Genomic DNA, 14488 nt, shown 5'->3' on the forward strand with positions numbered 1-14488 from the left:
CAGAAAGCAAGTAGAAGCTTTGTTCCATCTTGCTGTATCAGTGGTGGAGTTAAAAATGCAGAGCTTTATTATTTTAATGCAGATAGTAAGTCTGGATTATCTGAGCATCTATGTCTGGGCAGAGATTTTCTTGAAGTGAGTGCTCAAGGTTAGATGTCACCACCTGGGGCAGGAATTTATTTCATGATTCTTGCTTAAGTTTAGATGATCTCAGAACTTTTTCTTGCAAGTATTTTTTTATTTGGACTGTGGATTTCCTGGGTGCCATTTTCCCCTCCTCTCACATGTTCCCATAAAGTGATAAGGTTTGAACCAGAACTGTTTCTGATATCTGATATCTGTTTGCAGATATCTTAAAAACAGTTTTGTTTTTCCTTTTCAACACCACACCCCACTCTGGTGAAAATTAGTAAAGGTAATTTACACTGGTGTTACGCCAATTGATGGGGGTGATTTAAAAGACATAGACATCAATGGAAAGAATGGTCTTCTTATTTTACAATGAATATTAAGGTAACACAAAAGTAAAATTATACATTTAATAAAACTACATGCTTGGTTTTAGCAACAAGCAAAAATAAGCAAGGTAACGCGCCTAGTCATTACTATACATGAGAAAGGATAGTGGTCGAGGAAGATCAATACATCACCAGTTGCCTAAATACTTTACCATCATCCAGAGTCCGCAGTCGCTGGGAAGCCCCATTTTGCAGTGAGGACCTGGAGAGCCCTTCCCCGCTATTTGGAAAATCCTACGTGGTGAATCCACCAGTAGGTGAGGTCTCCAAATTTGCCCCAAAAGTGGGTCCAGCTTTTATAGGCCCATATCAGCAAGTCAGAGTGACTTGATTATGTTTTTAGCACAGAAACTTCTGAATCTGATGGCACACTTCCTGACCAGCCAGGGCCAGGGCTTGGCCAGAGCCCAGGCCTTGGCTGGGAGGGTTTTCCCCTAAAATTCCCTGCAACCAAGCCTCTAGTCATCTCAGTTGGGAAAATTTCTTAAAATGATACATTTCTTGCAGACAACTGCACAAGATTATGTGAAAGTTTCTAAAGAAGGCAGTTTGGTATTAAACAGTGAGCATAAGCTCTTAGTCATCTATTTTTAGCTAAATAATACTAATGGTGTTAGCCACACAGTGCTAAGGAACCATCTGGAAGTAAGCCTGCTGCTCAAGTCTGAGCACATAAAATGATTTAGTAATAAGTCTAGTATTTACTCAGATTTGTTGAAATGGTAACCATTTATATAAAGAGCCAATTTGGCAGAGCTGAGGAACAGGCAAGCAGCTGTTTGAAAGGGGAATGTTGTGCTGTGACATGTATAGCACTTCTCAAGGTGAGTTCTCTTCACATTTTTAGTTTAAAAACACTGAAATTGCTTTTGCGGTGTTAGGTTCTACATCAAAGAAACATTTAGCTTAACTTTCAATAAAATGTTCCTGATAATAAACTTCATGACAAAGCAAAAATTCTTTTAAGACTCTGAAATTCTCCCTGCCAGCTGGAACTATGCAAGCCCTTGAGAGCATTTGAAAGAGGTCTTACAAAGGCAGTAAATTTTCTATTTAAATTTTAGTAGATGGACTTCCTTCGTAGATCTTTGGTGCTGTAATTTTTTCTACAGCAGTAGAAGTCTCTTTTTTGCTCTGTTACAGTATCTAGTGTTTTCACTGTCCAGCAAATGGAAGTTTAATTTTTCTTCAGTTTAGATGTATCTATCTTCACAACTTTTCATGCACACCAGTTCTCTAGAGAAGCAGCAGTAAACTGCAGAATAATCCTATATGCTAATGATAGATAATGAAATTTCAGTTGAAAAAAACTTTGGCATTCACCAAACAGAAGTTAATACTGATGTCTTCAGCCTGTCTTTTTGAGTTTAGTTTGCAATACTTCAAATCATTTAACTTAGCTTTTTGCTTAATCCCCTAAACCAGGAGTAAAACTTTAAAGGTATCATCCATCTTTATCATCTAAGGGGCATTTTCTGCACTTCTGGTGCATGTCTCTGTGCTGAATGAAATTTGAATTTCAATTGTTGTTGTATGGATCAAGTATATCGTAGAACTGTGGCCATATTGTAGCTTCTGCCTAAACTAAATTGTACCAGAAACTTTTGCATGTGTATCTGTAGGGATGCATAAAGAATATGTATTTCAAAAGTCAGAAGTTTTCTTTCAAAGCATTAGTTTTTGCATTGCTAGAATTTCCTTGTTCATATTAACAGGAAGTCAGAAAGCGGTCTCAGAAACACACATTGTCAAAACTTTGAGGTGTCTGAAAATTTAACTGTTGGTACTGTTCTAACAAAAGGAAACTTACTGTAAAACTGCAGTCTACTATTGTTGGTATTTATAACTTTAAAATATTTATGATCAATATAAATTGTTGTGTGATATGTGTATCACACATATGTGTGATGTGTATCATCAGAAAGTGTTGTAGGAGTGGGGTTATGGAAGAAATCTTAGCATTGCTTCTACATGAGAATGTTGACAGAAACAATACACCAGGTAAAAAACTTAACATGACAAGACTTCTGAAGATGATATCTTCTCACTTCTCCAGGTTATGACCTGGAAATCATAGTATTTTGAATTTGTCTACTTTAATCTGATTCCTAAATTCATAAGTCGGCATGCAGCCTTTAGAATCCTGCATGGATCTATAGGAATTGAAGTCAGTTGAAGTCAAGACAGTGAAATATATGGTGCAGTCCTTTTACAAGAGGTTTTCTTCTGCGATAGGTTTTCTTGTATGTTGCAGAATGCTTTTTAATTCTCATTGTCTGAAGTTCCACAGTACAGTTTTAATCAATTCAGTGGTTTTGCTTTCTTCCTTCTTTACTGTGTATCCATACAGTTTTTCTTTTTTTCTCCCTTTCCTTGTGCCTGCTTTGGTGCTTTTTCAACTCTTCACCATGTCATAAAACTGACTTGTCAAAAGGTAGAGGGCTATGGTGGTTTTGGTTGTTTGTTTTTTGGATTTGTTTTATGTGATGGGGATTTTTCATTGTTTTGAATTGGTTTATTGTGTAATTGCTTGGCTTTACTGTTAGGGCTGGCATAGACTGAGTGATAGATTAGGCCTTATTGTCAACTGGGAGGAGTGGTAGAGGAAGAAAGGAAGCCATACCACTCTTGACAAGCTGGAGGCATGACTCAATTATACTGAGTACGACTGTAGTAACTGGTGTATGAATTAGTACTTGAATGGTTGCTATCCTTGAGGAATTTAGTAGTTACCATATAACTAGGTAGTCTGTGTTTATGTGACTTTCTGATGGTTTTGGGTTTTTTCTTTTTCTTTCGGCTAGGATGTCTGTGCTGGTCAGTCCTGGCCACAATAATTGCTCCAAATGAGAGCTGCTGTTTTTGCAAGTGAAGGGAACTGGGAGCTGGCTACAGAAGAGTACAGACAAAATAATTAAGCGTAATTTCACAAACCTGGGGTTGTCTGTACCTAGCTAAGGTCTTACATGCAGATAGGGAACATCTAGTGTTTCTTGAAGTAGGAGGTAAGATCTGTTATGTAAAGGACTGGAATTGATGACACTCACAGGAGATCATCTTTGATGGTAAGAAGAAAACTGAGGTAGGCTTGCTGTGTCTCCCATATGTTACCTTACAGGAAGAGGAGCAACACCCCTTATTGGTGGGACTAGAAATGCTGTGTTCAAAGATAAAACCAAAAGCAGCTCAAAAGAAGAAATTAATAGAGAAGTTTCTATCACTGTTGTGTTTAAGATCACTGAAGAAATAAATATGTTAATGGTTTGGACATAAGATGATTGTTTTGGGTGTTAACAATGATGAGCACAATTGAGTTGATGCATGTTTGCTGGTGAAATGCAAAATAACAAACGTGTCAGTAGCAGAGTTGATTTGTTAGTAGTACTGTTGCTTTGACAGCAGTAGGAATAGTTTTTCCTTCAACATTGGTTGTCTTTGGGACTGGTGCAGTTGTAATAATAAAATATTTTTTGCTTGTGTTAAGACTGCTTTCACACCTTGCAGGAGTGAGTGTGGGAGTCCTGTATAATGTCCTGATAATGCACTGAGGTTGGGTCATGGGGGATTGTGTCTCTGGGAGTATAATAAATCTAAAGTTAACTTTGCTTTTTTGACTTACTTCTAAGTCTGTGCCACCCAGGACCTTGCCCTTCGTGCCCAGCCTTTGTGACAAAAACATGTGAATGTGGGCAAACAAGGTAAGAATGATTCTGCTATGCAAACAAAAGTTGAGTTATTATAAACAAAGAAAAGAACAGTTCAAAATTTTATATACTAATCTTTTTCTTTCTTATAATTTACTAAAAATATGCTGAACAAATTTTAATCTGAGCTGTAACTTTTATTTGGGGTTAAAATGATTTGAAAATTTTATATTTTTTAAAAAGTGCAGTTACTTTAAAATTTTCAAGAAATAAACTAAAAATAACAAAAAAGATGTGTAAATTTATGATACATGTAGCTGAATTTTCTGAGCAGTCTGTGAGTTGATTCAGATTTGATTTTGAAATCTCACACTAGTATTTATTCGTTTTATTTGCTAGAAGACTCAGAAAATTTAGTAGAAGTAGGTTCCCTTCTTTTGTATATGAATGAAATGAGGTCTTAAATTACTTAATTTCAGAAATAATAATTCAAAAATAATCTACTTTCCTCACAAACTGTACAGAGATGTCTATAGTGTATTCCAGACTCTCTTTTCCTTGCATGTTTGGTGCATATAGTGTTATTGCCATAGCAATATGGTAATGCCTATATTATGCATGGTCTCTCCTAATCAGTTGGCCTGGGTTTTTAGAATCCCTTTTTCTAGTTACCTGCAACTGATTCTGTGTAATAAATTGTTTGCCTGAGCTTGTTTACAGAACCAAAACAAATATAAACTGATTTCAATGTTTCAGAGCAAGATTTCATTTTCAGATTTTTACAATTATTTCTCAGAGTTTGAATCTAATACTGCACAATCTTAATTTTTCAGAAGAAGGTACTGCAATTTCTGTGAAGGTACTTGTAGATAAAAGCACTTTGTCTTCAGCAGAAAAATGGGTTGCTTCTAGATTACTGAATTTTATCTTCCATAGTAATATTACCTCCTTTTATTGTTTATGGGGGTTGCTTATTTTGGTTAGGATTTTACTTTGTTGTTTTTCTGACTCCTTTAATTTAAAAGTGTAATAGACGCATCAACTTTTTTTTTTCTTCCAGATGTCAGCTACTTCACCAGATTGCTGATTTTTTTGTAATAGTACATTTGATACTTAAAACCTGCTTCGAAAGAAGCAGTACATCTCATATGTACTGTATAAGCATACAGGGTATATGGCATGGCATCACCAGCTTTAGGATGTTTTAAAACTACTATTTTGAGTTTTACAGCCATTGTATGAGCCTCCCAGGGTTGAAAAAAATAGAAGAATTGATTTTGTCCCATTTTTGGACAGTTTAATTAAAAACTCAGTTATTTTCGTAGACATCTGACCCACTGTTAAGGCCCTGTCCCTGTCTTCATTGTCTTAAATGAATTTAGGATTGTTTAAGTCTTCAGAAAGATGTCTGTATTGGAAATATCTGCTTTTCTGACAATGCATATATGAGTTAATACATTAGGTTCAAGTTTTAGTGTCACCTCATCTTGCATTGTTTCCCCCCTCTTTCTTCAGGAAAAATTCTGTATACTAATTACTCTGATAGGTGTTTTACTTCAGTGAGGTGGAAGAGGGGAAGCAAGGGAAAAACTAGGGGTGTTATTTCCTAAAAACTTCAATTAATAAGTTATGCTGCCTTTTGAAGATTTTGGCATTTTATTGAAAATGTATTTCTCTTTTTATTAAATACTGTATAGATATCAAGGTAGCTGATAGGCTGTGGTGTCATTTCTCTACAGTCATTCGGTTCGCTGTGGCCAGTCAACAAAAATTCATTGTTCTAATGTATGTGGAAATACTTTAAACTGTGGAAAGCACAGCTGTACTCAAGTGTGCCATGCAGGAAAATGTTCACCTTGCCAGTTAACAGTACAACAAGGTAAGTACTGAAATCCTTTACAGAAATCCACCCTATACAATGAAAACAAGAGCAGGGTGGGGGGGAAGGATCAGTATTATTGTTGGAATCCTGCCACGATGATTAGACTGTTGGGACATGTGACTTATTAGGACAGGCTGGTGATACTGGACTTCCTCAGCTTGTGAGGGATGAGATTACCTTTCAGTAGCTAGTAAGTAATTTAAGAAGACAGAGACAGGCTATGCATATGTGAAGGATGAGAGACAATCAGCTTAAATTGTCTTACTAGCTGTAAGGGAAACCTCTTTTCTTGGGGTTTTCAAGACCAACTGAATAAAACACTTGAATTATGTGGTCTGATCTCATTGCTGACTGTGCTTTAGGTAAGGGTTTGGATTAACTAGTCCTTTCTTACCTGAATTGTCCTTTGATCCTACTGAATATTTTTTATTTTAATTATAAGAATTAATTAGATAGTACATGGAAGAAAATAGAAAAAGGCATAGGAAAGCACATTTCAACAAGCTTGTCATGATTTCTATTAAAATTTTCTAAATTTAGTCTTGAATGAAAATTAAATTGATTGAGTAGGTATGCCAGTATATAAATAACTTCATAGAACAGTTTATACAGAAAATCCCAAGTTAATTTTCTAAACTTTTAAGGTAATAATTAACTTGTAATGTATACTGCTTTAATAAATTAACTTCTTGTGCAAATAGTACCACTTTATCAAAACAAATAATGCTGGAATTCCAACTTCTGTATGACAAAAAACTTTCATTGATGAAATAAATCTAAAGAGGAGCAACTTCTTTATCCTTCTAAAAATTGACTAACAATTTTTCACTCCTTTTATATTTGCTGGAGATGTTTTGTCATGATACTCTCATGTTGTCTTCTGTGAAATATTGCTTTCTTTTAGTGTGTTACTGTGGAAGCAACTTTAAAGAAGTACTGTGTGGATCAAAGGAAGAATTCTCCGACGGTTTTGGGAGTTTCTCATGTCAGAATATATGTGGCAAGTAAGATCACTATAACTTGGGCTTTTAAAAACAGAGGGTTTTTTTCTATTCACAATGACTTATTGTGATACTCTTAGATAATTCTCCTTTTAATTTTTTTCTTGTTTTCTCTTTTGTTTCTTGAATTTTTTTCCAGAAAATTAAATTGTGGGAGGCACAACTGTAAGCAAGTATGCCATCCTCAGCCTTGCCAGCTCTGTCCACGACTTCCACAAGTCGTATATCGTTGTCCCTGTGGTCAGACTCCTCTCAGCAAGTTACTGGAACTAGGATGTGTTGAACGTAAAATTTGCACAGATCCTATCCCATCGTGTGGAAAAACATGTGGCAAACCTCTTTCTTGTGGTAGCTATGGTAATTAGAAATTTCTGTATCAGAGTATTTGAAGTACCTCATAGTGTCCCTGAAAGTCAGGTGAATAGAACTCCTCAAAACCAGTGCAGCATTAAGAAGCAGGCATTCTTCACTGCAGCACCAGCTGCAGGGGGGATAGCTTCATCTAGTGTGCATTCTGATTCTCTGCAAGCATGTTGTTTATATACCTTAATTACATACATATGCTTCACAGTTCACAGAAATCTCATACATATTATAATTACTTATTGCCATAAACCTCTCCTTTTGGTTCAGTCTTTTTATGGTCTTATTATGGCTGTGATTGCATTCCCAAGCCAGAGGTACTCACTCACCCAGTCCCTTTATCTTCCCTTCATCTTCCCTTGTTCTGGAAGCAGGGCACACCTGTTTCTTTGTTAAAAGTACATGGACACAGTCTTTATTCTTAGATTAATCCTTTGATATCAATAGTTTTCAAAACAAAATGTGGCCTTTAAATGTTTAATTTCAAGAAATAAATATTTTATTAGTGATTTTGAGTTTTAACCAAAATGAGTGTAAAAACCGCTGCAGAGCCTGCAGTCTGGCTCTATTATTCATAATAATGCTTTAAAATAAGGAAATAAAACCCAGCTGTGCATAAGCTTACTATCATTGACCATATTTATCCTAATAAATGTGAAGTTCCAGGTCATAGAATTTTTTTTATTCTTAATATTTGTATTTTCATTTTTCTAGAGTTCATTCATACATGTGAAAGCCTTTGCCATGAAGGAGACTGTAGACCATGTTCTCACACATCAAATATTTATTGTAGGTGTGGCTTCAAAAAAAAGGTGAGTGTGTAACCACAGAGACAGGTAATCTTTGCTGCTTTTTAAAGCTGTGGAGAAAAAGGAGCTGAAAAAGGATAAAGAAGTGCTGTGCTCCTTAGTTGCAAGAACCCATGTTGTATACTAACTGATAGATGGTATCTAGTTTATACTTGTGAAGTGGTAACATGCTTTTTACCATGAAGGCAATTTTTAAAGTATTTTGGCAGAGTTTGAACAGAGTTCTATTAGTGTAAACAATCTGCAAAATCCTATATTATTCTTTCATTCTAAATTATTTTTTTAGCGTAAGGAATTGGTAGAGTTGCCAAGAGTAAACTGAGAGAAGAAAGACAGTCTAATTAAAACTTTATAGTATTAGGGTGTAGTCTCCTTGCAGAAGTTTATGCAGAGACTATGTTGTTACTGCTTCCTGTTCTTTGTACATTTGTGCAGTGATCCTGCAGATCCTCGGCTGTTATTTAGTAATTATTATATTTTTAAGCTATGCTGCTTTCTGTAATCATAGCTTTGAAATTTTTGGCTACTGTCACAGAAGCTTTGATGACTTTTCTGACCTCTTATGTATCATTTGCAAGGAGAGATGCCTTTTGAATATATGAGTCTGTAGGTGCAAAGAAATGAGAGTTTGCTAGAGATTGGAACAGTTTTCTCTTACAAGTTTGCTGAAGGTAGTTATGGGGTAGAAGGCTTTAGATTGCATTTTGAATCCTGAAATAAAGTAGTGAGGTGTTGGTTTAGTTTTGAAGTTTCTCACACACCAGAAAGATGCTTCTTTAAAAAGAGTGAACTACAGTGATAATTTAAATCAGTTACGCAAAATGTGATACTGAGAAATGACAGCGTGGAATATAAAATTGTGGTGAGTGGTTCAAGCATCAACATTACTTTTGTCCATCACATTTTATTTTCATGTTGAAGTCTTTACGTATAACTTTGTAGATCATAACATTTGGCTTCTTCCTTTCTTCCTCTCTTACATCAGACTTACGGTTTTGAGACAGTTGGTCAAAGCACAAATTTCTGCACTTTTGTCAGTATTCTCTGGGAGACCTCTATTTGTTTCCATTACACAGATTTCTGGTTTCTTGGACAAGTCTGATTCTCTCAGTTTACAGTGACACTTAATTCTAATGAATTAAGGGTGGAGAATACAAAACTGCGTTTTTTTTGTTGTTTTTTTTTTAATTGGTATGGAATTTTTAAGGAACAAATATTGTGTTAAAAGATTTGAGGATATGTTTTTCCAGTTTTTTTTCGCTTTTGTATACATATATGTTATACAGATGGAAGGTGAGTGTGCTTCTTTAATGTGGCCAAGTGTTTTCTAGATAAGTATGTTTCAGTTGTTTCATCTCTTTTAATCTAATGGCTCCTTGTTTGTTTCCTAGGAAATCCCATGTGCTCTTCTCAGAAATAAAGGTACAAGGTTATGATACATACGTAATGTAAAATCGTTTAAAAATTATTAAAGCTCATAGTAATTTGGGGTTTGATTGACAAAGTTGGCAAACAGCTGATCTGTACTGCATCTTTTATCTGTACTTCTATGCTGAGTTAGTTATTTCAGCTGCTCATTTGTGGTACTGGTCATGCTGCTGTGTTTGGGAAAAGGTTTAAAATAAACATCTTCAGTTTTCATTATTAAAAGAAAGATTTCATTATTTTCATTATATAAAGAAAGACTTCTTCACATTTGAGTTCAAAGATTTCAGACAATGTCTGATTTATTTTGAACAGTTTCTTATGCCACTTGCCCTATTCAATAGGTTGCCATCCCCCTCCTGCTCCCCCATCATAACTTTTGGTCAACTTGCACAGCTCAGATTCAGTGTAATAATTTTGCTCTGAGATTGCCTATGTTTCTGGGGAAATACAAGCTTTGATTCTGCTTCACATTGTATGGTGCTGATCTTTGCAGCTGGTCTTTGCATCTGACCATGGCACAGAGTTCCCATTTGATGCTTCTTGGTATTCTGGATGTAACATCTCAAAATTCACCTCAGTGAAATCTAGACCCCTGTCTACTGAGGTATTTGTTTACAAGATATATAAGGAATATGCATATTTTTTAATATGAGCTTTTGTCTATGAAGACTTTGCTCTTACGGAATCCAGAAGTGATTCCCTTTTGTTAGCTGTGTATGGTAATAAGGATGTTCTTTGCTAGCAGTAGTTTAATGAAGATATAGCAGTAGTTGTTTTAGGCTGGCTTTTACTGCTCCACCAATTTAAGCAGTCTTAAACTGGATGTTCATGTTACTTCACTGTATCAGAATATCCTGTTTTCTTTGTTCTATTGTGTGGAGTTTATGTGTCATGGTTAAGGGAAAATAAATTAGCTTAATGTATTCTGCTTTCCAAAATCCTTTTGAATAAGGATTTCTTTAAAGAAAGGCAAGTGCCCACATGGGGATAATTGTGAGGGAGAAAAAGTAATTTAAATGTTTGCTTGCTGGATTTCCCTGTGTTAGTTTCTCCTAGACCATGCCCTGCAACACCCTTAGCATAATCCTGTGATTGCAGGTTTTATTCTCAGCATATGCAAAGACCTAAAAGTTAGAACTTTGGGGGGCTTTTTTTTTTTTTTTTTAATAGCTGCTATTACATTCATGTGTGACAAGCGATGCAACAAGAAGAGATCATGTGGACGACACAAATGTAATGAAGTTTGCTGTGTGGTAAGTCTACCAGTGGTTTTATAAAATTGTTCGATAATGATGTGTGTTTAATTTTGGTTGTGGTGTTAACAGTCTTTTTTTCTTTTGTGTCTTTCCATTTCTGTGCATCTTCATTCTCTATTTGCTGTGTTGGTCATGCTCAAAAAGTTTGTGTGCACATTTATTTTGCAAATTTTGTTTTATAGATATTATTATAAATGTAAAACCACATTTCAGCCTAAATACAGTTAAGTCAGTGTAAAGGTGCTTTTTTGTCAATGCAGTGATTCCAGGGAGAATGCAGAGGGGAAAGCATGTTACTTAATAGAAGAAGCATAAACCTTGTAGCTGTGTCTGTAACAGAAGTTGTAACAGAATCTGCTTCCAAATTTGTGTATCCATACAGTGATAGAAAAACTGTATAAATTTGGCCTAAGCTATTTTTTGCCCTCTACAGTTTTGTCAATCTATTATTAGAAGTAGATTGGAACCTCAAAGAGAAAAAGAAAAAAAAAATGGTTTATAGTTCAATTCTGCTTTTTCTTTTTTGCTGTCTCTTAGGACACAGAACATAAGTGCTCTTTGGTTTGTGGTCGTAAACTCAACTGTGGGCTTCACAGATGTGAAGAACCCTGTCATCGGGGAAGTTGTCAAACATGCTGGCAAACAAGTGAGTTATGTTCAAAAATGTGTAATTGTTATTTGCTCTAGAAATACATTAATGTCTTTATCTGACTCTCCGCAGTTAATGTGATCTGTTTCACACTGACCAAACAAAATAGTAATCTTAATGTCTCAGAAGTCCTGTTAGTAACTTCTGGTCTAGTTGAGTCAGAATGCATGGATTTTTCTCAGCAGTTGTTTTTCTTCCCTGAATTCTGGGTTTACAATTTAAGGTCATTAAACTTCTCCACATTGCTGCAATGTTTTTGAGGATTGTATTTCACTCTCAGATTAAAGGAGACCTAAGGATTGCCTCCATTGTTGAATGGGATGTCTCCATTGTAAATTGCTTCACTGTTGAATGTGATACAATCTAGAGGTCAGTGTTCCCTGCTGAATTTTTTCTGAATACAGGACAAGCAGTTACCTACTTCAAGAACCAGATTTTTATGGTAATTTGGCTTAAACCTTTGTGTCCCTGAAGTTTCCCATTCTGAATGTGTCTAGAAGTAAATCAACTAAGCAGTATCTTTAAAGACTCCTTACTCCTGGTTTTCCTGGATGCTGCTTTTTGAGATTTCAGAGGTATACATTGTATGATTCAATATGATTCTGACCCTGTAGTTGATGGTGAGTCCTTCTCAGCAGTCAGAAGGCCACTCTTGACTGTGATTCACCTGTCTCACCAGCACTTTGCAGCTGGTTTGTATCAGCCATGGTATCAAATGTCATGGTATGGTTAGCTTTAAGTCATTCACCTACTCATTAGATTGGATTTCTTGCCACTGCTTTCATCTCCACTGCTGTTTTTGCTAGGAATGGTGAGGGCTGACATCGTGGTGCAGTCTAGAGTGCATGTACACCTCTGTGTGCTTCTCAAGTACTTTACTTTCCCAGTGTAATTTCCTCAGTGCTGATAAGCGTGGTCCCTTTCTGTGCCAGGGTCTCTTTCTGCATACGCAGTCTAGCTCAAGACAGGAATACATCTCTTGAAGAAAATAAACAATGTCAGCATTAGAGACAGTGCATTTAAGAAATTAAAAAAAAAAAAAAAAAGGCTTTCAGATAATGTATTTGTGCCCTTTGGATCAGACTTCTCTGCACACTGTCCCCATTATCCTGATTACTGTAAATGAGGGATTTCTTATTATGAGATTCTTCACTTACAATTTCTCATCAATAGCAACCAACTGGTGTAGCTGTCTAACATTCAGGTCTTCCAGAGTGTCTAGTCTTTCATCTTCCTGCACTAAGGAAGATTGGTAGCTTTGAAGCATAGAGTATTATATGTTGTTTCAAGACCTGTAGTTAGGGAAAACAAAGCACTACTCTTTCCCATGCTTCCTTTCCATGGGAAGGAATCTTTTCTACTTTTGCTTTCTATTTCTTTCTTCTAACCCATAACATTTTGTTCTCCCTAGCATTCTTATTTGCTGTAATTTATTGTAATTTAGTCTCCTTAGGCAAAAATTACATTTCTTTTTACTAACTGCTGTGCTTGAAGATATATGGGCAAGTGAGTAGGATCTGGCCTGAGATTTAACTGATGGAACAGAAATTTCTTGAGTCTGGTTATTTTTTATTATCTGAACATTATAAAAAACATGGAAAAGCTGAAATAAGTTTCAGATAGGAAACTTCACATCTGTTCCTCACCCATAAGGATGAGAAATATCTGAGCTCCACAAGTAATTGTGAAGGAGTGAGGTATAGGGAACCTTTTTGGGAGTCAAATTTCTCAAGGCCAGCAGAGCTCTGGTGTAGTTGTGTGATGCTGGTATAACCATACTAATAATAGCAGAAATAGCAGATTTGGGTATAGATGTAGCTGAACAGGGGCCAGTGGCTGTACTGGGTTTGCATCCAGGTTTTGGAAGTAAGGGGCTACAGAATTGGCTTCTGTGCGAAACTGCTAGAAGCTTCCCTAATGTCCAGCAGAGTCAATGCCATCTGGTTCTAAGATGGATCCACCACTGGCCAAGGTTAAGCCAATCAGGAATAACAGTAACACCTCTGAGATGACATATTTAAGAAGTAAAAATAGTTATTGAACAGATGTAGTTGATTCCAGAGAGGAGATGGGGCAACTATGCACTGATCACTTAAGATCAGTAAAAAAGGAGGGGGAGGAGGTGCTCAGGTGCTGAAGCAGAGCAACTTTTGGGGAAGACCATGGTGAAGCAGCTGTGCCCCTACAGCCCATGGAGGTCAACAGGGATACAGAGGTCCACCTGCAGCCCACAGAGGAGCCCCACACTGGAGCAGGTGGATGCCTGAAAGAGGCTGAGAGCTGGTGGGAGTCCTGTGCTGGAACAAGCTCCTGGCAGGGACCTGCAGACCTGTGGAGAGATGAGCTTGCACTAAAGCAGGTTTCCTTGCTTGCCTACCTGTGACTCTCTGGGGGAACCCACATTGGAGTAGGCTTTGACTGAAGGACAGCACCCTTTGGAACAGTGACCTATACTGGAGCAGTTTGTGGAGAACAGTTGTATGAGGGGCAGACTTAGGCTGGAGAAGTTCATGGAGAGCTCCCCATGGGAGGGACCTAGCTCTGGAGCAGGGAAGGACTCTTCTCCCTGAGAAGCAACAAGAACAATGTGTGATCAACTGCCCCATTCTCTGACCCCTGCACCACTGGGGGCAGGAGATAGAGCCTTGGAAAGAGGGAGGGGTGGGGGAAAAGTGTTGTTAAGATATATTTTACTTCTCAGTATCCTCTGATTTTATTAGAAATAAACTCAGTATCCCCAAGCTGAGTCTGTTTTACCCATGATGGTATTTGGTGACTGACCTCTTCTGCTCCTTATCTCAAGTCATTATATTTTCTTTCTCCTGTCTGTGGAGGGGAGCGATGGAGCAGCTTTGGTGGGTGCAGGGCATCCGGCCACATTCAAGTCACTTTAATGGGGAAAAAATTATTTTGTTAGATTATTTGGTAGGAATCAAGG

The 14488-nt window shown here is 36.8% G+C and overlaps 1 protein-coding gene across 9 annotated transcripts in view; it reads left to right on the forward strand.

The window, feature by feature from the left end:
- The window catches only part of NFX1 (nuclear transcription factor, X-box binding 1), a 74862-nt gene that overhangs the window by 26809 nt on the left and 33565 nt on the right, over nucleotides 1-14488 (forward strand). For all 9 annotated transcript variants that reach the window (XR_015274533.1, XM_086843965.1, XM_086843968.1 and 6 more), the window contains 8 exons: nucleotides 4145-4216; nucleotides 5902-6041; nucleotides 6949-7048; nucleotides 7185-7402; nucleotides 8123-8220; nucleotides 9609-9639; nucleotides 10816-10898; nucleotides 11439-11547. Coding sequence is in view for 8 of the 9 variants with exons in the window: in XM_086843965.1 (XP_086700091.1) it covers nucleotides 4145-4216; nucleotides 5902-6041; nucleotides 6949-7048; nucleotides 7185-7402; nucleotides 8123-8220; nucleotides 9609-9639; nucleotides 10816-10898; nucleotides 11439-11547 (851 nt within the window). In the remaining variant the exon portion in view is untranslated. The remainder of the gene's footprint in view (nucleotides 1-4144; nucleotides 4217-5901; nucleotides 6042-6948; nucleotides 7049-7184; nucleotides 7403-8122; nucleotides 8221-9608; nucleotides 9640-10815; nucleotides 10899-11438; nucleotides 11548-14488) is intronic.

Source organism: Cyanistes caeruleus, chromosome 1 (assembly GCF_971803275.1).
Source record: "Cyanistes caeruleus chromosome 1, bCyaCae1.hap1.1, whole genome shotgun sequence".
NCBI lineage: Eukaryota > Metazoa > Chordata > Aves > Passeriformes > Paridae > Cyanistes > Cyanistes caeruleus.